Genomic DNA, 21347 nt, shown 5'->3' on the forward strand with positions numbered 1-21347 from the left:
TTGACAGTCTAGCCTTAGAAAAACATTTTGAAATTGGCATGAATTATATATGCTTTAGACTTGTATTAGCGATTTTTTAAAATTTAAGATAAAAGTGCACTAAGTAATTTTCAATGCAGCATCACTCCCAGTCTCAGATTCAGCAGATTTCTGTCTCTAGGCTGCCAGTGAAACTTTCATTCTGTAGGCAAGTAATTTTCATTAGTTCCTTATTTAACTCTTTAAGACAGGCTTCCCTACTAGATAACCACTGCAATTTGAAACCACAGGAAAGCAAACTGCAAACCTCTTTGCCCAGAATGATTGCAAACATGCTAGCAAACATGCACTCAATAAACAAAACAACCTTTAAGTTAATGAGGATGCATGCCAATAGCCATCATGTTTTCTGCTATGTGAATATCCTAGACTGAAAGGATTGAGATAAGTAGGACTCAAACAGTGCTGGTGATGTAGACATTTGACTTAACAGTTAATGGAATGTGCTTCAGAACAACCTACTGGAACTGGTATGAGTAAAAAGAATAAAAAAACAGATTATTTTTCTGACCATACAAGACCATCTCCCACCTCTCAACAGTACCCCAGACTACTCCCCTGTTATAGTTAAGGTTATGTGGGATATTATTAGTGGCAAAACTCTGTCGAATAAACAGGATTCATTTAGCAATCAGCTGGACAAAACAATAGCAAATAGACCACAGAAACAATAATCCTGTGCTGGCAGAGATGGACACTGGATGATCTAATTGGCCTTCTGCATCTGAACCTTGTCATCTATCACTGGTTATGGGCTGCAGAAGAATGAAAAATGTGTAAGATGAAAACAGGTTTAACAATGGAAAAAGAAAACACAAATGCAAATGCAGAGTGAATATGATTGCTCAAGATGCAAATTATAACCAGACCCAGAGACAGATTAAGAAATGATGAGTATACTCAGAGTGCCAGGCTCCAAATAGTAGGTTACTGTAATGCCTCCTTTTTAACCCCACTCAGACACTGAGCCAGCAGTAAACTTCATTTGCAGGATTTGGCTCTCCCCATGTTCAGGACATAGGCAGAAATACACATTCAAAGCTCCAGTTTTACTTCTAAGTCCACAGCACTTTAGAGGCAACAACCTAGACTTCATTTTTCAATAGGAAGAGGCACAGAAAGTAGCTCATTTCATCTGAAGCAGACGAAGGCTGGATAAAACCTGTGTATGGTATAACTAACAGATCCCCTCTGAATACAGCTCTATAAACCCTGATTTCCCAGAGTTTATACTAGAAGCTATGTGAATGCTAGTGCTGCCATTAGCTCAAAGAGCACCTTGTATTTCTACTATAAGCATTCCGAAAATCTTTGATTCATAGACAAAGTTAATCTGTGTTTCTTCCATCTCTGCAGCCAGTTCCATTAGGCTAGACAGGGCCTGAGGACAACAGCATGCTAAGTGCTTCTCAACAATCTCACTCCTTCAAGATTCTCCATCTCTTTTCCCAGGCCCATCTCAGGCACATCATCTCCTCAGGCAAAATTCAGAAAAAGAGACTGTTCTCCTGTTCTAGAATCGTTCTCCTCCCTTTCTTTAGGAAACAATGGACTTGCTCCCCAGTTCCTGGTAAAGAAGCAACTCTAATGCATCCCCACTTTGTGATGAAGCTCAAAAGCAGAAACTTTATAAAGGAGAGAAAAGCAGCAAAGGTACTCATGAGAAGCCACAGCTCTGCTCTCTTTCATCTCTGCTACTCGGCTCAAGGTCCACAGAGCACCAGGGTTTCTACAATATCAGAAGGTGGCTGGTAAAATGACTACACCTTGCTTCAAACAAACCCACAGCTTCCAACCCACAGTTGACAAGCATCACCACCTACTAGAGAAAACAGTGGGAGCCAGTCCCTCAGCCATCAGTTTTTATGGGTTGGCAGGACCTACTAGAAGGCATAAAGACATTTTTATTATCAACATGTCTAATCAAATGGTTTGATTACAAGATTAACCTAAGATTTTGCAAAGTGATTAGCTTGATTGCCAAAGATTTTCTTACTTATTACTGACCCTTTTTTTCCAACAAAGAGAGGGATTCAGAAAGGTTCACAGATTTTATAAGACTACACCATTCTTCAATTAAGAAAGGTTGAGAAATACTACCCTTTTTCAAACTATTCAAAGACATTACAAATCCCGCTGCTCTCTGCAACATGATTTTCAAAGCAAGATTAAGAAGGGAAAAATATAACCTTAAAACATACAGCTCAACCTCTCCTAAGATCTTTGCCGCAATAGAAATGGAGCTGAATGTATTTGAGTGACCGTCTGTTTTGAAGTTTTACAATTTCTTCTCTTACAAGCAGAATTAATAATAAGTTTAGGTTCCTGCTGTCCTCTGACTCTAACAAAATGTCCCCTATCTCAGAATTACCCCAACAGCTCTAATAAGCTGTTACAGGTCTCTGTTGAACAATTTCTTTGCAAATTAGATTAACACAGAATAATTTCCTTGGCCAAGAAAACCAAGAACTCAGCCAAGAAAAGAAAGAAAAAAAACCCCAAACCTTTCCCCTAAATTTTCATGCAAACACACAACTGTAATAATATTTGAGCATATTTTATCATCAAAATCAACTACTTCATTCTTAAACAACTTACAATATCTAGCCAGCCATCCAACTAAACTGCTGGTCTGTCCAAACAATTAGTCATATTTTAAACCAAAGATAACAAGCAAGATCATGGTTTCCATAATAAATAAATTGATCATTTTAGTAGAAACCATACTTTGTATCTGTTTCTCCAATGTATATATGTTATTGTATGTATTTCGAGGTAGTTAATACTCAGATTACAACTACTGGAGAATAGAAAAGAAACTGAGGCTGGCATAGATCCTACCTCATCCTGAGTTTCTGCTTCTGGGGCAGGAGTCAGGAAATTGAAAGGTCTCAATAAACTTCAGTCTGTCATAAGTAATGAGTAGGAAAGAGGAAGGGGAACCCACAAAGAAATCAAAACAAGATGAGACATTGAGATTTCAAACTCCCTTCCAATTTATATAAACAGAGGCTATTTCCTTTGGGTTTAAATCTCTACGCCACCTTATTTATGTGTTGTACATTACAAGTAGAGGTCCTAAGCATTTACTCGACTGAATAACCACAGTATGTTGCCAGAAGAACAGTGATCACCAGGAGAACTCAGGTCACCAGTGATCAGCCCAAGACACCGGCTGCTCTACCACCTGCTAAGGGGTGAGCGGTTTCACTGGCATGAAGCAGACACGTCTGGAGACAAGGACATGGCACATTTTGGTCCTTCCAGGCCCTGCACTTCAGGGCACAATGTCCTGCTTTGCCAGAAGAGGTATCCACAACACAAAATAAAGCAGATGGCCTCCCACTGCAGTGGGGAGAAGGCAAGAATGTGTGTCTGTCATGGCCTGAGGCACCCAGGCACAGAACCCCTTCCCCTCTACCTGCCCATCTGGGCACGTGCTCAGAGGAGGCTCGACACTGGCTGCTGGTACATCACCTCAAAGCTGGCTGCAGCAGGACTCCCTGAACAAAAACCCAGGCTTTGGAGTGGGGTTTTTCTTGGATAGGTCTTGTTGTGGGTTTGTTGGGGTTTTTCTTCAGGCAGATATTTATGTTGCAGAGAGCACCTGAACTAACTGAAATCTAAGTAACGATGTGGGGAAGGGAGAGGGGTAGGAACGGGGAAAGGAGTGGAAAACATTGGTCATCAGTAATTCTGTACTTACAATAATTTCTAAAACTGGCTAAGCACCTAAGCATGTGCAAGACTGCATAGGCTGAAGTCTTCCTTGGATCACCTCCAAGATATTAATGCAGGTACACTTAAAATTAATGAGATTACATATTTTGTGAGATCCCATCATTTCTAGTTCAAGGTAAGAAGAGTAATTTTGGAGGGGTCAGTTGCCCTTTCTTATCCAAAGAACTTGTGCCAATGTAAAATTACTAAGTGGGAGAAGAATTAAAGCATGTCACTGGAAACTGGACAGTTTAAGTCTCTGGAGATATACATCTGACTTTATAGTTCATTCTTTGATATCTTTATTTTAAAGACTGAAAGAGTACAAGCAATTGAATACCAATTAAACAATTACAGTGTCTGCAGGGCATTTTTTCCATTACCGTTTCAATAACCTAAATGAGGTATTTTAGTTATTTCTGCAGAATCCAGATTTACAAAAACACACACACAAACACGCACGCCTGCGAATGCTGAAACCCCTGGTTTATAAAATCACATATTGCGATCAGTTCTGAGGACAACACAGTAGATTAGTTGGACACTTTTCAAACTGCTCTATCTTACTTTCCAGATGCTTTAAATCTACAAAGAAAAAGGTAACTGGTACCGAAAGACTCTTTGGGTAGCAGGCTTACAGACTGGCAAAACCTTAAATCAAGAAGCTGTTAGGTCTCCTTTTCTCAGCCCAGACTATAAAGAGGATGTAATATTTCAAGGTAGAAGATTGTCAGGGAAGATATTTGCCTCTGCTTTTACAAATAAAGTATGTTTGGCAGCTACAGGGAAATAGACCATTAGGTACTTTTCCATCTCTAGAGTCTATTATTCTAATTTAATTTAGGAATAGCACTGCAGTATCCATCTGTAGCAGTGAAGGCTAGAAAGGCAGAGTTAAGCACAGGCATAAAATCACAGGCTGCTGGAACAGGCAACATGATCAGTTGTCCATATCTGGTAGTCAGTAATCTGATAGTCTAGTCTCTTACCTTTAAGACTGAAAATATCCATCATCATAGAAAAGGAATTCATTTCTAGAAGAACAAACATAAAACTTTGAAAATAATCTTCTAGGCATGTGCTGGAGGTACCTCACCACCCTGTCCTCTGTCTTTGTGCTGATGTGTTGCATCCTGTGAAGAAGGTTAAGACAGATTCTCTGAAATGTTGTGATGTTTTTCTCTTCACCTTGTCACAGCTCTGCTGAGTGATGGAGGAGAATCTGAATGGTCTGTTCTCTCTGGAGTGAGAGAATAGTGTCAACACTGCTCTAGATTTCAGATCTGGCGAAACGTGCCTGAAGGTGACACGGAAGAACAGTAAGTTTTAATGACATCTCCATTCTCATGACTTTCGCGAAGGCCTGGTATTAATAAAATAAAGCTTTCTGAAAAATTAAATGTTATTCTTGTGTTTTTCATACTGAGTATCTCAGCCCAATGCTGAGTGCTTTAGACGTGCTTTAGACGTGGAGTAATAAGCCCCAGTTACTAGTTTTAATGAAATTCTATGAGTGTGCTTTAGTCCCAGCACCATCAGTACTCACAAACTAGCAATGCTCCATACATAATTAGGCTTTCTTGACATTAGCAAACACAAATATTCATTTTTTACTTTGGAAATCCTAACACAGATGGGTCTTTTGTGGGAAAAAATCTTTCAGACAGGCTTTGAAGATAACTGCTACAATAAAGGATTGATTTTCTCAGTTTCCTAGGTCTTAATCTGTTTGCCATAGTTTAGTATAAAATAAAGAGTACCTTTCTTACAACTGACAAGTCAAAGTGAATGAAACCAATTGTGCAGATTGTAACCTTTGAAGTATTACTTGAAGATCATACTAATTGCCCAGAAAAATTTAACAGCAATTGATGAATTCACTTGCATTGCTGCTCATGGTATCAAGCAGTTTTGTTTAAGAGATATTGTGCAGTTTAAGAGATATATGCAGTATATTGTGGACAATTACTTCATATTTCAGCATGAATTTCCCCACCATTTTTAAAACCATTCTTTCTTTCATGTATTTTTAGTACACTGCTGTGGATCATTGGTTCTTTCCAGTCAGAAAGCAAATGAATGTAAATGGTGCCCAAAGCACTAAAATATTAAGAGAACATGCAGTATATTGTGGACAATTACTTCATGGCCTTCTCTGAGCCTGGTTGAGCAGACCAATGTCTTTCTTATCTTGAGGGTCCCAGAGCTGATGGTTTACATAAATACATAAAGTAACTATGTAAGCTATGGGTTTAGAAGCTCCTAGGATAAGAAGTCCTAGATTCCCCTACAATTTGTAGAAAGAATGGCCACAGCACCATACAGAAGGAGTTTTAACCCTCCTTTCCCGAAGGCAGATGTTCCACACAGGAAGATGTTCCCAGCCTCTGAGATGAATTTGCATTTCACACACAGAAACCACCTTCTGCTTCAGGCAGGATATAAAATCTGGGTTACCCGATGCAGTCACAGCTGCTCTGTCACTCTGGTACTGCTTCATCATCTCAGCATACAGGGTACAAATGTCCCCACGTGGCATCTCATTCCAAACACCTCCCAAAACTCTGTGTGCTGCTGTTTTCTGGCTAAGTGTTGCTACACAACACTGCTGCTTCCCCATATTATTCAGGGTGGAATTAACTAGTCATTGATTTCACACCTCGAGTCTTGTTTACGTCCTGCTACTCAGACCTTATCTGTACAGACAAGGACTGTCTCACAAAACCAAGGAGAGAAAAAACCCACTGCCCCAGCACATCCTCACACAAGCTGGCCAGGCATGCTCTCTGAAATGCCTGGGTCAGTATGTTGCAGCATCCAAATGAAAGGAGCACAAACACACTGAGAGCGATGAATGTCCCACGGTCTTTCAAGAGGAAAGGACTGACTTCTCAGTAAAAATCAGTAGCCACTGAGATATAAAATCCAAATAGGCCAAAGACCAAATCAGAAACATACTGCATTTCAAAACGGCCGGTTTCACACAAAAACTCACTCTCCTAGCTGATTTGGCTCATGATAGTTGGAAACTATCATGAGCCAAATCAGCTAGGAGAGAGAATTTTTGAAAGGAAAACAGAAGTAATAATTGGGAAGTACTAAAAAAGAGAGCACTGAATACACAAAAGATCTACAATCACACACAAAAAAAGGAAATTTCTGCTGCTGTGACACACACTGCTACTCTACATCTTAAAACCCTCCAGAATTTGAAGAGAGGCTGCAAGTGCTGCAGGGCTGCAAATCTCTTTATGCCCCTCCAAGGTGCTAAATCCCACAGACCATAAGCCCAATTGTACTTCTGGGTTAACTTGGCAAACCCTGTCCCTGGATCACAAGAAGTAAAGCCATGACATAGCTCTTCAGTTAAAGGAAAAATGTAATAAAGCATTAAGTCTCAAGTGAATAAATAACCCCAAAGACAATCCTTCTCACTTTATCTTTCCTTTTCTCAAAGGCATGGTCAATCTGTGTTGAGAAAGGCAGCTAATGACTTTTCTTCTTCAACTTTCCAAAATTTTACATTTAACAAAGCCCACAGTAACACAAAAGCTGCTTTCCTTCTGCCAGGAGGTTCTTGGGCAATTCAGCAAGGAGCTGCACAGCCTCCACAGTCAGCCTGAGGTCTAGGAGTGATATGACCGAGACCACAATTTCATGACCACTGTGAGCTGATCCAACAACTCACCTCTGAAGAAAGAAATTCACTCTCTTGAGGTAATCTTTTTCATCAAAATAAACAGTTTTCTGCTGTCTTAATATGTTAAACTGGCACATGAAAGGCTCCAGTAAGAATCAGAGCCAGTGTAAGAGTGGGCAACTCTGCTGAGCAGAAGGTGAGAAAAGCCAGGACCAGGGAATAGGGAAAAGGCACAAACCCACTCTCCTTTCAGCAGCACTGCACTGTCACATTAGCTCCCATGCTTGTGAAACCGCAGACTGAGGACCTGCTGTGGAGCAATAACTCTTCTGCAGAACCTTTCATGAAATGTAATCCAGTACTCCCAAGGAGGATTTATATCTCACCCATCAGCTCCCCCAAAGCATCGCACGTATACAGTAACAATCTACTGAAAGGGGAAATAAAATTAGCTGCGCAAATATTTAGATAACCCACAAAAAAAGAAGTAGGCAGCAGCTTATAGAAATCACAAGCCAGAAACCTGATAAGATGGCCAAAAGGACAAAAGGAAATAAATTCTGTGACTGCCAAAAGACAGCAAGAGAGATTTTGATCTTCAGTGTTTGCTCTCCTGTGTGTTTGTTGAATTATTGTTTTTTCTTGTATATCAAAAGCTAATTGGTTCATTTTTGGATGGACAAAGTAGATGAAAATGAAGATGCAAAACTATTTCATAAATATTCTTATCCAGCATAGTAGAAGCAGGAGCTGATATGCATATATGAAATGGTGATGAATTAACTGGCCTCACTGTAAACAAAGAAGTACTGTAAAAAACCAGACATTACCAACTACAGTAACTCATAAATGAGGAAGTCTGAGTTGTACATATCCAAGAGCTCCAGAATAGCAGACTGACAAGTGCCCTGGTCTTGGTCCTCTCCACTACGGGACTAGAAGGAGACCAACATAACTGCTTTAGATACGGCATTGACACAAAAGATTAGGTGCCGCCTAGAGATTATATTCACCCCTACCTCAAGGCATCCTGAGAAGGAAAGATGATCTTGGTCACTGTGCATTTCCCCTGCTCATTTGAAGCAGCTGGAGGCAAGTTAAGGCAGCCTCTCAAGCATCTGCTCATACTTGCTGAGTAGCAATGGGGCAAAACAGCAGCTAAGAGGGACAAGCAGCACATTCTATAAAAACAAAGCCCTCGGACCACTGGAAATGAGTGGGAGGGGTAAGTCTCCCACAGAAGAAGGGCTGCACATCTTTCCATGCCACCAGGCACAGTGTGGAGACAGGAGATGCTGCTGCGCCTACACCATCCCCCTATAATGCTTCAGCAGTGGCCACCTCCTTCACAATCTTCACATTTGCCAGAAAGTGCAAGTAGGCAAAGTTGCTGTTATTCACAATTATTAGCAGACTATGCCATAAATATAACTGATAGTATTCATGTGCCTTCTCTGTGCAGGAGGTGCTCCAGCCAGGTCAGCAAGGCACTTAGAACATCTGCAGTGAGGAGCTCCTGCCACCCCCTCTGGCAAGTGCAGGCATCTAAGCCAGCTGCGCACACAAGTAGCTTTCAGATGCCTTTGTGAGCTGCAGCCTCACACCTGGAGGGGCTGCACTGGTGAAGAGGACACCCTCTGGCAAGGCCACAGGAAGAGGCTGTCAGTGTCCCACGGCTCTGCTTGTGTTTGGAGCACTGCCTTTCCTCAGACTCAGCATGGTCATGAAGAGAGGAACACACTGAGCAAGGGCTTAATAAGCTCACAAGTTTCCAGAAGACTCTCCTGGCGAGAGGGAGGAGGAGTAGGAACATGGGCCAGTTGCCAGAGATCGATCTGTCCAATTTAAAGAAATTAATTTAATTGTTTGTGGCAGTAGGAGAGCTTGCAGCTGCTGGCTCCAGGAAGCCTGGACAGTAAGACAACACGGCGCCAACACTGCTAGAATTAAGCAGATGAGGTGAACACCCAGCAGCCGGGACTCAGGAAGCTTGGTGGCTTCATGTCCCTGCAAAGACAGGCTTGCACACCCAGCATTGCCATTCTGAACTGTTACATCCCAGGGTGGCAACTCTCTCTAAAATCCACACTGGCTGTTAACATTCAGAGTAGCTGGTATGAGATAGTGCTTAAGAAACCCACCGCTCTGCAAGCAAAACCTTGTCCTGCAAAATCCAGGGGTCTGTCCAGCAAAGAGGAGCCCCAGCAGGCTACTGGGATGGTGGGACCCTGTGTCCTAGACCAGGGAGGGGAAAAGCGGGGAAAACGTTAACAACTGTGTAATTACAAAATGATGTTTGCTTATTTTCTTTTTTTTCTTTTTTGCCTCAGAAGATAAGAACAGTTGGAGAAGTATATGCCGTGGGGCCTCAGCAAATCTACTGCCAGGATTTGCTGTTTAAAGCTTTCATCCATCCAGTTTTAATCCAAATTAGTAGGAGCTTCAGAAAGGGATCCTGGCAAAGTCACAGCTGGAAAGATTTTCATCATTAATTCTTCCAGGCTTATAAAAACACAATTTAAAAAAAAATAGGAAGGGGGTGGGATGTAACAGCTCTTGGCACAAACTTGTTTTGGTTTGCTTTTTGAGTAAAAACAAAAACCAAAATAAAATCTATATTTAATTAAGAAATAATCTGTATCTTTTGTCTTCAAGATCTTTACATAAGGCTGAAAATGCTATTCTATGAGATTTATAAAATTAATTTCTTTGCTTCATAAGGAGGCAAGGTGGCTGGGGGTGAGAGGGGAGGGCCCACTCCCCCGGCCCCAGTGGCACGAGGCCCGTGCATTTTTTTGGCAGGTCATTCCCTGTAGCAAACAGCAGCAGTTTAACAAGTTCAGCCTGCAGCCTGTCAGGTCACTCCGGGGAACACCAGAACGAGGAGGCAGAACAACTGCAGGTGGTGCTTGGGTGCTTGTATGTATTCACCCAGGATGCATCAGCACATTCACACTGCCCATAGCAGCCCCTTTCCTTATGTAATTTCATTACCTTTTTCCAGGGACTACTGTGTTACGGAATGAGGTTTGAGCAAAGGCATACAAGTACTCTCTGTCACACAGGCATTTTGAAGAGAGAGTAGGAACTTTCCAAAACCCTCCTAAATTGCTACAGGTCTGCTTATTAATGAGACACAAGGTTCTCTTCAAGACAGCAGTCTATGTCCTATGGTACTGCTCATGATTCTGTTTATCCTAGTCTCTGCCACAACTGTTATTGCAATAAACCCACTGCACCTGCCTAGCACTGCTAATCTCAGGATCTCATAGCTTTAAGTAAACAGCCTCAAAACAAACCTGAAGGGCAGAACAGGTTATAAAGGCATGAACTGTGACCACAGAGGCATCATTCTACCCATCACATACATTCACACAAAGGACAGGACCACAGCTCAGTGGAGAAGACTGCCTGCGTGTAAGGAGCTATCCTTCCAACTTAAAAGATCCAACTACTACTCACAGGATTTTCTCCACATAGCTATGTTTCATCTCTAGCCAAAAATCACAGTATTTTAGGAACCTTCCCTATTAGGTGCTAAGAACTTTCATAACTAAATTTTTCCAGTACTGAAATGATCTACTTGTATTTCTCCTAGTGATACATCAATAGAAAAATAGATAGAACAAGCATGAGTCTTGCCTCTAAAATACAAGTGTTCAGTGGAAATCTTTCACATCAGTCGCAGAATAAAGCAAAGACACTCTGGGCTGTCCAGTCATGGCACAGAACATTCATTCTTACTCATCAGTCAGAGACATCATATCTTTTGGGACAGACTCCAGAGAAGGAAGTATTGTGATTAACTATGACTATTTTACAAATGGCATCTTCTTATGGAGATGAGATTGTTTAGTTAGGAGTTATATACTAGATTAGAATTAACTACTTGTCCCATCACATACAGTAACACGACCTGCTATTTTGCACTTTATTAGTGAAAAAATTATTAGAACAAATCCATGAAGAAAAAGTTTTAGATTAAAATTTTATACTTCAAGCGGCATTTTAATTGGAAGAAAAAGAACCTAAATAAAATGTTGTTTTGGAGAGAATTACAACATTATGCTGTTTTTACACGTTTAGATTTTTTTTTATTTTCACCATTTTTATGTAAAGTAAATTTGGATTAAAATTTCAGATGATCATTGCCAATCACCACCTCTTTCCAGCACCCAAAACCGGAATGTTAAAAAATTACCTTCTGGGGAATTTTAAATGAAGCAAAATATCCTGTTCCTACCCAGTGGTACTCAAAGTACTCCTTATTAGACCTGATATGCATGGTCAGAGCCTCCTGTGCCTTGGGTTGGCAGCAGCCTCTCCTGGGCACCTCACTGAGGGTGCAGTGAGCTACTATCAGTGGTAGCAAAGACACGAAGATCTCCCTCCTATCAATGGATTTTACCTTTCAGCTGCCCACCTCACTTTATGCAACCTGCAAGAGCTGTATAAGATCTTACTTGGCAAACCTGTCTCAAGGTCCAATACCCTTAGTGTAGCCAGATGGAATGTCCATTCTCCAGGACCTTGGGTCTGATGAGGTGTTTCAGCTAACAGAGAGCTGACGTCTCGTTTGAGTGGTGTCCTGCACACCCACAGGCCCAGGAAAGCTGTAGCTGATAAGAGCAGTACAAAATATAACGTACAAAATAACAGCATCCATGATAGAAAACTACAAAGAAAACAGTTGTGAGGATACATACATGAACAGAGATTTTTAAAGTCCAATAAGCCAATAAGAGAACATCACAGAAATATATTAAAAAGGGTAGCATGGAAACAGGTAAGATGTGCTTTGCTGTTTTAAATTAAATGATCATCAAAATCAATTATATAAAAGAATAAAGTTAAAGAAACATATTTTTTTTCCAAATAGCAAACACGAAAGAAAGGGAGAGAGTCTCTTCATTCTCCTGGGTACCCACAACTCTGTTTGTTTTAGGAGCAGGGAAGAAATCTTCAGACTGAAAAGACAGCCTTGTTTAACTCTGGACCTCAGTTTAAACTGCAAACCAAGCTAAACAGCAAAGAACGAACACATTAAATTTTAATTCTCTGCTTTTACAAAGGGGTGGAAAGGAGAGTCAGAAAAGAGGAACGCTGTGGTGACTGGAGCTGAGCTAGCAGCTGCACCTCCTGTCAGGTAACCCCAGAGCTGCTTATTGTCCAACAGGAAAACCTGTAACCACTGCATATCACCCACTTCAGTCTTGCCTGCTCCAACTGGACATTTTTTTTGTCTCTGGAAAACCTGTGACCAGAGGACAATGCCAGTGTCACCATCTCTGTGACACCCTTCTCTGGCTGGTGGCCTTGAAGCTGTGGAATTGTCCTGGCGACAGTGGAAATAACCATTAAGACGAAATCTTAAAAAGCAGTGATAGAAGGAAAGCAAATACTGAGAATTATTATGGTGTTTTTTCCCTATAACATTTCTACATTCAACCAGTATCAAAACAGCCAGAGAGAAAGCCCGTACTTTATCTTCTAAGCCACATTTTTCAGTAATTTCGGACAGGTGAGCTTGACTGAGAACTCACAAAAATTTGACTGCCTTCTGCCAACTGTGGTGGCCATGGATACCTATGTCCTTCTTTTAGGTCCCAGCTCTGAGCTATAATGTTACTCTAAGGAAAAAAGAAGAGATACTGAACAGTTAAGCACTTCCACCACAGCCTTCCAGCCCTGTTGAACAGGTAGAGAGGAATAAAGGGTCCACCAAAACCAACCTTCAAGAGTTGCTGTTGAAGAGTCCATATCCAGTGAGGCAAAACTGCTTCTCTACTGGAGGAGACCCAGAGTTAAGATGTTATTCCTAAGAAACACCAGTTTCTTAGGCTGGTTTACGGGGAGAATTGCACTCTTCTTGAGAAGTTCACCAAGCTGATACATCTACTCCTCTCATTGGTGATAAGGAGAAACTACCGAGTCTGAGTTTCTGTGAGTTTGTCTCGTACCTTGGGTAGAAGTGGAAAGTTCAGCCAAGACCTTTATGTTTCATCTAAAAAAAGCTCTTTGTATGCTTTTACTTGTGTCTCTTTGTTTTAAGGGGAGACCAAGAAGCAGCAGGGCCAGCGCTGGTTGCCACAGCAGGAACAAAAAACATTGGTGAGAGCTTTTGTCTCCAGGCCTCGTTTCCGTGTGGGTTCTCTGATGTTTAGTGAGAGTTGAACTTGTATTACAGCCTTTTCCTTGGAAGAGATTAACTAGGTCTTTTTTTTTTCAACACTTCTGCCTATTTCAACAAAATGTGTAGCTTCCTGTTATCTGGTAAGACATCATCAAACCCTGACCCTCTGTTACACTTGGTCATATTGGCTACTAATTAAAGTATTAGAGAGAGAGAACAGGTAGGACACACAACGACTGCAGAGAAAATCTATTTCCACTATTTTTCCAATTCCTCTTCCCATAGATATGTAGGAGGCTTGCAGCCAGGAACACCAACATCAGGTAAAGGGATACTGTGAAAAGAGGGGGCTCTCTCCTTTTGTTGCCTCAACAAATCGCTCCCTACAGCAAGAGACAGCCTCTGACCATACGACCTCGCAGCTGTTTTCAGCTCCTCCCTCCATCCAATTTGCTGCAGCACAACAAAGCATTCCAAAAATAACATTTATCTTTAAAAACTGGAAAATGGCATAAACCACCCCAAAGAAGAGAATGACAACGGCATGAGTTCAGCGCGGGATTGTGAACTGATGCTCCCCGCCAGGGACAGGAAACTGGAACTACTCAGAAAGAGACTGAATGGAACCAGATTGAACGAAAGTGCCAGAAACCGCGGCCATGGATGGCCAAGTCTTGCTGAAAGGATAACTCACCCGCCTGTCAGTCCTTTGACAGAGCAAGGGCAAGGACTGTGTCACGGTTCTACAGCTATACATGCCTGTGCTTTGCAAGGCTGCACGTACAACAGGCGGGAGCGTGCACATTAAACAAGGAGAAATTTAAACATGAGGAATATTTCCAAATCATAGCTTTAAAGTTGCGGATCAGCAGAGCTTGAACATCTGATTTCAATTCTAAACGATTTTTGATTAGTGGGTGTTGATGCAGTACCCCAAATACACTTGCAGTTTCTGTTCGAAACGGTATTCTTGAGTAATGATAGAGCTGTTATGTATGAACTGCTAAACAGAGGTTACAGCACCACTGCTGAAGGGACTAAAAGTTGGTCCAGGCAGAGGAGAAGTAAACTCAATCATTTTCATTGAATACACAGAGCCAGATTTGCCACTACCTTCCCTTTTGTATAACTATGTAGAGCATGCCTGTGTAAGGGAACTTTTACGAAAATGAAGTTATAAAGGCATAATAAATCCATTTAGAAAAATTTCTTGCCTATGAAGAATTGAAAGTAATTTTAATTTTTAAAGTAATAAAAGCTGAATGCCAAATTGTAATGTCGAAACGAAGACAGGTTTTCAGAAGCAGTAATTTTTGAAGTAATATTTGAAAGTGATCAATTCAAATTCTACTTTCGAAAAATTTTCTGAGCTTTTGATCTTGCTCCAAGTTTAGCCCAGAACAACTATTATAAGAAGTCTCAAAAAAAAGTGATTTATAATGGAAACAGAGAAAATAAATCACTATTTGAGAACTTTTTAACACACAACAAATTAGATCCAGAAGGTCAGGCAAAGCTGTCATTGAGTTTGTAAGCTTTCCTGCTGCAGCTGAAGACCACAATACACAGAAGAGCAAATTCAGTTAATGAACTTGATCAGATACACACAATGACTGGTGCCTTCCTTGGAGAGGCACTTAAAAACTATGATCTACAAAGATTCTAACATGACCATAGTTGGCGACCTGCGGTAAGTTGAGAAGCAGGGTTCCTCTGGCTGGAGCACATAGATGCATTCATCAATGCCCTGCTGAAGAATATGTGACCATATTTGACCACCAAAATGAGAAGGACCATTAACATCCTGAATTAATGGGCTTAGTGGTTTTCAAATGAGGTATTTTCATGATGGACATGGTGTGGATTCAGCAAAGTCTGCCCTTTAACAAATACAGTTTCAGTTTCAAAGATTTGATTAGGTTTAATACCATTAGGGAACCATTAGTGATTTTATGCTGTTGTTGTAACTGGTTTAACTATCAATTTCTAAACCAAAAATTGCAGACAGTTGGCTTGACCAAGAGTCAAGGTTTAGGAATGCAAAAGCAAATCCAAGGTACAGATGAGCTTCAGATGCGGACAGGCTTCACAGGGTTTAATAGGCTCTCCAGAGTTTGTCAGGTCACAGAGGCTTTCCTTTTTTTTTGTGGGGTGTGCACGTGCCCAGTTGTTTCTTTGCATTTTTTGTTTGTTTTAAATACTTCTGACCTCAGCCAGAGCAAGTGGAATTCATTCAAGCAATTACTACATGCAGTAATTAAAAAAAACTCACGACAATCTTGTTTTATTGTGTACCATATACAAAAAACCAAAACAAATGAAAATTATCTTCTTAATAAGCAATTCTTGATCACCACCACGTGTTTCTCAAACAGCCAGATGTTCACAGTTTAAGAAGCCAAATAATACTACTACTTTTTTGTAAATGTTAATGGTGAAAGAACAATAATAATGGTTTTAGTCAATCATCATTAGTACTTGAAAGTACAAATATAAATTAAATAAGACTCAAAAAACTTGTACAATAAAATCTGCTGTAAACAAAGCTAATTAAAAAGAACTGCTCTCAACCTGTGTTGTGGGTTTCATCTTGTTTTAAAATTAAAAGCAGTATTTGTTTTTCTGAAACATTCAAATGAATGTTCATATCCAGATGTCCTTACAAAGAAACACGATCTCCATTCTTTTCTCATTTTTTAATCTGTTTATATTATATTTTACTTTTGATTGTCTTTTTCTTCCTTGGCAATCCTCTTTGTCACACCACTGAAATACTTCTCACGGAAAGAATTGTGTCCCCTGTATGGCATATACTGGCCATCCAACAAGTAAGAATTCTCATCTTGATCCTGCACGGTATCAAAATGCAAGCATTAGACTTCAGGATAGTATGTTCAGCAGGTATTGCCACTGGTTTGCTTCCAGACTTTTTCAAACACTTACAAGTAAGGGTAAAGTAGTTAGGTTTTTTTTACAATTCAACAGCACCCATTTAAGACACTAGCCTGATTTAAAGAATTTTAAAAAAAGAATGCTAAGGTTTCCATTAGGATTAACAAGAACATATACATTCTACTTCAAAGTCTTAACATTTAACAGAAATGAAATTCCATATGCCATGGAGTCTCATTTGACATTAATCAAATACAAGCTGTAAGCAGACAAAGAGATTTTGTTTGTGATGTTAGGGGTTTTTTTGTGTTTCTTAATGTACTCATTCAAACTTCCATTATTCTACTCTGTACAGCAAAATTATGCAAGTTGTCAGTTTTAAAAGCGCTGCATCACCGAAAATATCTCATCTGGCATCACGAGAATCTTACCCTTACATGAATGAATGAGCACAGGTACTATGCTACACAGACTTTTATAAAGGAAAACATGTATTTTCCAGAAAAAATGCCATCTGGAGAATTCCATTACTCAGAGGTCTCTAAGGCAGGTACAAACAGAAGAGGAACACAGTCAGCTAAACTGAGTTCCCTACAGTTATTGAAGCACAATCAGAGAAAATTTTTTTGTGCAGCATTCATATGTCTCTGAAAGTTAAGTTGATACAGTAAATCCCTACACATAATACATATTTGACACCAGCCAACAATATAGTTTAGAAAACTGTCCCACTACATATACAAAGGTTTATTTCATTATGTATTATGGCTTTACACAATGAAGATACTTGTCAACTAACATTAGCAATGCTATAAGCTAAACAATACATCAAACTTTGACCTGAGTGCTAAAGAAAACTGATGGGCCTTCTAAAAACAGTGTTATGCTTATTGATGTCACTTTATTATGCTCAATAGCATAATCCCCACAACCTCTAAGAGGTCACACATGTGTACACCATTCATCTTGATTCTGTAAGAAACAAAATGCTGATTCAGGGTGAAGGGAGGAAAGAGGAAAGAAACTTCTCCTTCCTCTATCCCCAAGCTGGTTAAGGTAAACAGAGGATATACTGTGTAAGAGAACAAATTTTGAGTAAAACACAGGTGTAATAGGAGCATCTGTATTCATCAAATGGAAACAGGCTTGGTGCACCACTTCACAGCAGAATCTATCTTGAAAATCCAGGCCTCATCAAAAGCTCTGCAAAACTCTGCTCGCTAGATGAGAGATCTGCAGCTACGCATGGGTTTATTGGGAGAGATTACAAAGGAAGCTCCTGGCCCACATCACAATAATTCCAGTTTAAGAGGTTTCATTCTCTACCTTTCTCCTGTGCAGGCATGACTGCCTAATAAAGATGGTGACTGCTTAAAAAAAACCCAGAAACCAAACAAAAAACCAACCAACCAAAAACAACAACAAAAAAATCAACAGATTGTGAATTGCTCCTTAAAAGAGGGAAAAGAAAATAAAGAAATCCTGAACTACCTGGAGGTACCACTCACTGTTAGCATTTACTAGTCAAAATAGTTTTATGGGCAACATGAGAATTGATCAAAGTAAAATAAATTCTTGGATTTCAGAAACTAATGATTTCCAAATAAATTCTAAGTTACGACATTTTGTATCGGGGAGCTGAATGGGTACAACTTGAACACCAGGAATGCTTGTCCAAAAAACTCTTCATTAAAGAATTTATTGTGACAATTTGCACTAGAATTTGCCATCAAGCAGCAGCTTGTTTCAGTAAGGAAATCAGTCAAACATCCTCAGTTACTCTCTGTCTTGAGTAGCATAAATTGTTAGAATATGCAAACTAAATATATGACAGGAACATTTTGCAGTAAGAGATCTCTCTTATGGAAGGTGTCAGGGGCAGTGTCAAGTCTCCCTCAAACGCATTAACTGTCCAGTGCAGTTAACATGGATGTTTTTTAACATTCTCTTTTTTTTTTTTTTTTTTTTTTTAGGAAAAAGGCTTTAATTCAGGGAATGGAGTTGAACCATATGGTTTTAAGGAAGACAGTCTCCTTCCTCCTCTTGACACGCTGGAGGAGAAATAAGCAGTGCTGCTGGTGACACACAGCTGCATCTAGGGATGAGTAACTTTTTTCTCTCATTTCCTTTGAAACAACCATATGTAGTTTTCAAGGCATAAAGTTTGTAATTGGTTATTTAACACAAAACAGTGAGACTTTCCAAGAAATAATTTACAAGACTGATCAGCAATGATCAGCCTACTTGGCACTAAGTCAGCTCTTTCCCTAGTGTGTCAGCACTACCAAGAAGACAAAGACTTCTTCTTTTATTTGTAAAATTCAGAACAGGAGATGCTTGTTAATCTCTGGTCATTCTTTATCATCACCCTTGGTTCTTATTTTGAATAATATAAGTTCTCAAAACAGCAGACTAATTGCAAGCAGCAGTTACCACATAAATGTTGCTCTGAAATGTTTTATGATGAGTTCTGTGACAACTGCAAACAAAGTTGTTGTCAAAAAGCTACCAAATTGCTTTTAGCTAGTTTGAGTTTTCAACTCAACACTTATCTCTTGTAATGACAACACTAAAATAGGTGTGACAGATCTCCAGTAAATAATGACAGAGGTGGAAGAGAGGAGGATGCTTAATGATAACAAGAAAGTTTTGCTTTTCTTGACATCTTGGCAAATATTAAGTGATATTCTAAAGATTTTTATAAATCTAGCATGTCTCAGTTTGGCTCCAGGGTAATTACCCACATTCAGTTTTTGTTTAAAGAAAAAAAATTCTTCCTAGCCCTATCATCTCTTCCTACCACTCCACATCTGGTACTGGACAGTAGCTACAGAAACCACTTGTACTAATGTTATACAGCTATAAACAAAACAGACCAGTTACCAAAACGGGGACAACAGGGTCATGTCCAGGAACAGACACTGCTAAATTCAACAGGAAAAATTCTACACCAGTAACAACTCTGGAGTGACCATGTGACATGAAAATTTTGGGGTGAGCACTGTGCTGGAAGGAACAATGGCAAAAGTTGCCTGAAACGGTAATTTAAAAAGAAAAAAAAAAAAAGCTTTAAATGTTAATAAACAAACAACTTCTCTGCTCATATTGTGCATATGCTGGAAAAGCCTATTCATATCAGCACTGAGTTCAGTAAGAAATCTTTTCCAGTTGGCATGATTTCACTGTAAACTTAAAAAGAACAGACTGGATGCTCACTAGACAGTGAGTTATATACCACCTTTTGTGAGGCTTTTAATTCAACATATATGATCTTCATGTTAATGATTAGTTACGATAGATCAATACTTCACCTAGATATACTCACTTTTTGCATTCATTTTGGTCTCCTTTTTATTACAATTCAAAGCAAAATGCACCATCAATTTCAGTAACTGACTGAATTCATCTTCATTTAAGAGTTTAGAGTGTTAACAGTGAAATCAAATTTGCTGTGAAATCTGCAATTCCTTATTGGTGGCAAACCCTGGGGAAACCAAAGAACTGCATAATGACACTACATGATTCATAAAACTTCTTAGCCACTTGCAAGTGCTGCACTAAGCTGAATTAAAAGGCAGCTGTGAGGGTCTGTTACAGACCAGTTTAGTAAAACAGACAGGAACTGTCTGGAAACATAAATGTTTGCATATTCATAAAAATTCACTCTTTCATTTAAGAAAACAGCCAAAACACTATCTATTGAATTTTATGATCACATCTGGTGAGTCAGAAAGAAATATTCAATTCAAAGGTTGCTCAGGATATTAAGAAAGGAAAAGCCATGTTCCAAGCAAGGGACACTGAGCTGGGGAAATCTTAGACACCAAACAAGACCCTAAACCAGGCAGGCATTGGCTAAGGACTCAATATGCATTTTGTTCTTTAGATAAGTTTTACATCATCAAAAACCATACATGGGTTCTGGTATCTTCAGATTATCTAACAGACATTTGGAGTCCTGAATATAAGCACTTGCACAGTTTTATCTAAACAGTAAGCCTGCCAAATATCCTCAGGTGCTCAGAGCTAAGCATTTCCAGACATGAACCTGTCAAATCACGTACTGAAGAACAGGTGATGGATAAAACAAGAATAACAAATGACAAAAGTCTAATCACAGAAGGGTGGATATATTTTTTAGATTAGAACATATTATCCTACAGCACTGGTATTAATAAAACTCCTGCAGAAAACCTCCCTGAAAACCCTGAGACACACATGTCAAAAATTTTCAGCATCTACCCTCCTAGTTCGCTACTGGTGATGTTGGCAACTCCGACACTGAACTCCAACTACGGTGCTTTTAAAAATTCAGGTGTTGCTTGAGAACTGCACTTATCATGAGCATTATGAGCACAGTACTGAAACCCTGCTGTGTTATTAGTGCAAGCACCATGCAGACACAGCAGTTTGACTGTATCTCCTGTCATCTGAAACAGCTCTTCCAACTGACAAGGATTGCACTAAAAACACTTGCTCACTGTGTGCATTTTCATTAAGAATTTGCCTCACAGTTGCTTAGCATCTCTTTTAACAGTATTGAGTGAGAGAAGCATCGAGAATGGAAAGGAGACCTGAATGCAATATTCCCTCCCCCCAACTGCCTCAGGAGAGCCACTCAGTGCATCCCAAAACAAAAAAAGAGTCAGTGTGCTTCACTGTACTTTCCCAACGTCAATATTATCTCAAAAACTAAGAGTTCTAAAGATGAAGTAACAGAATCGAATATGGTTTACCTGTACTGAAAGACCCACAAAGCCATTTAGTATATACTCAGGCATCAAGTTACACTTTGAAATCAATGGAAACTTAGGCATCTCGGTGGATGGGATTCACAAGTAACCATAAGTTCAAAGATCTTTTTCACACTATTCAGGGGCTTGCTTGGGATGAAGAGTTTACCAAAAACTGAGAAGAAAAAGG

The 21347-nt window shown here is 39.8% G+C and overlaps 1 protein-coding gene across 14 annotated transcripts in view; it reads right to left on the reverse strand.

Moving 5' to 3' along the window:
- The window catches only part of TRMT11 (tRNA methyltransferase 11 homolog), a 102738-nt gene that overhangs the window by 60531 nt on the left and 20860 nt on the right, over nucleotides 1–21347 (reverse strand). For 5 of the 14 annotated variants that reach the window (XM_032681657.1, XM_032681652.1, XM_032681662.1 and 2 more), the window contains one exon: nucleotides 15790–16458. The exons of 4 other annotated variants lie outside the window; for them this stretch is intronic. In XM_032681657.1, the coding sequence (XP_032537548.1) occupies nucleotides 16291–16458 (168 nt within the window). In that variant the 3' untranslated portion in view covers nucleotides 15790–16290. 5 more of the 14 variants (XR_004355848.1, XR_004355849.1, XM_032681653.1 and 2 more) reach the window with 5 other exon arrangements.

This window comes from Chiroxiphia lanceolata, chromosome 3 (assembly GCF_009829145.1).
Source record: "Chiroxiphia lanceolata isolate bChiLan1 chromosome 3, bChiLan1.pri, whole genome shotgun sequence".
NCBI classification, from domain to species: Eukaryota; Metazoa; Chordata; class Aves; order Passeriformes; family Pipridae; genus Chiroxiphia; species Chiroxiphia lanceolata.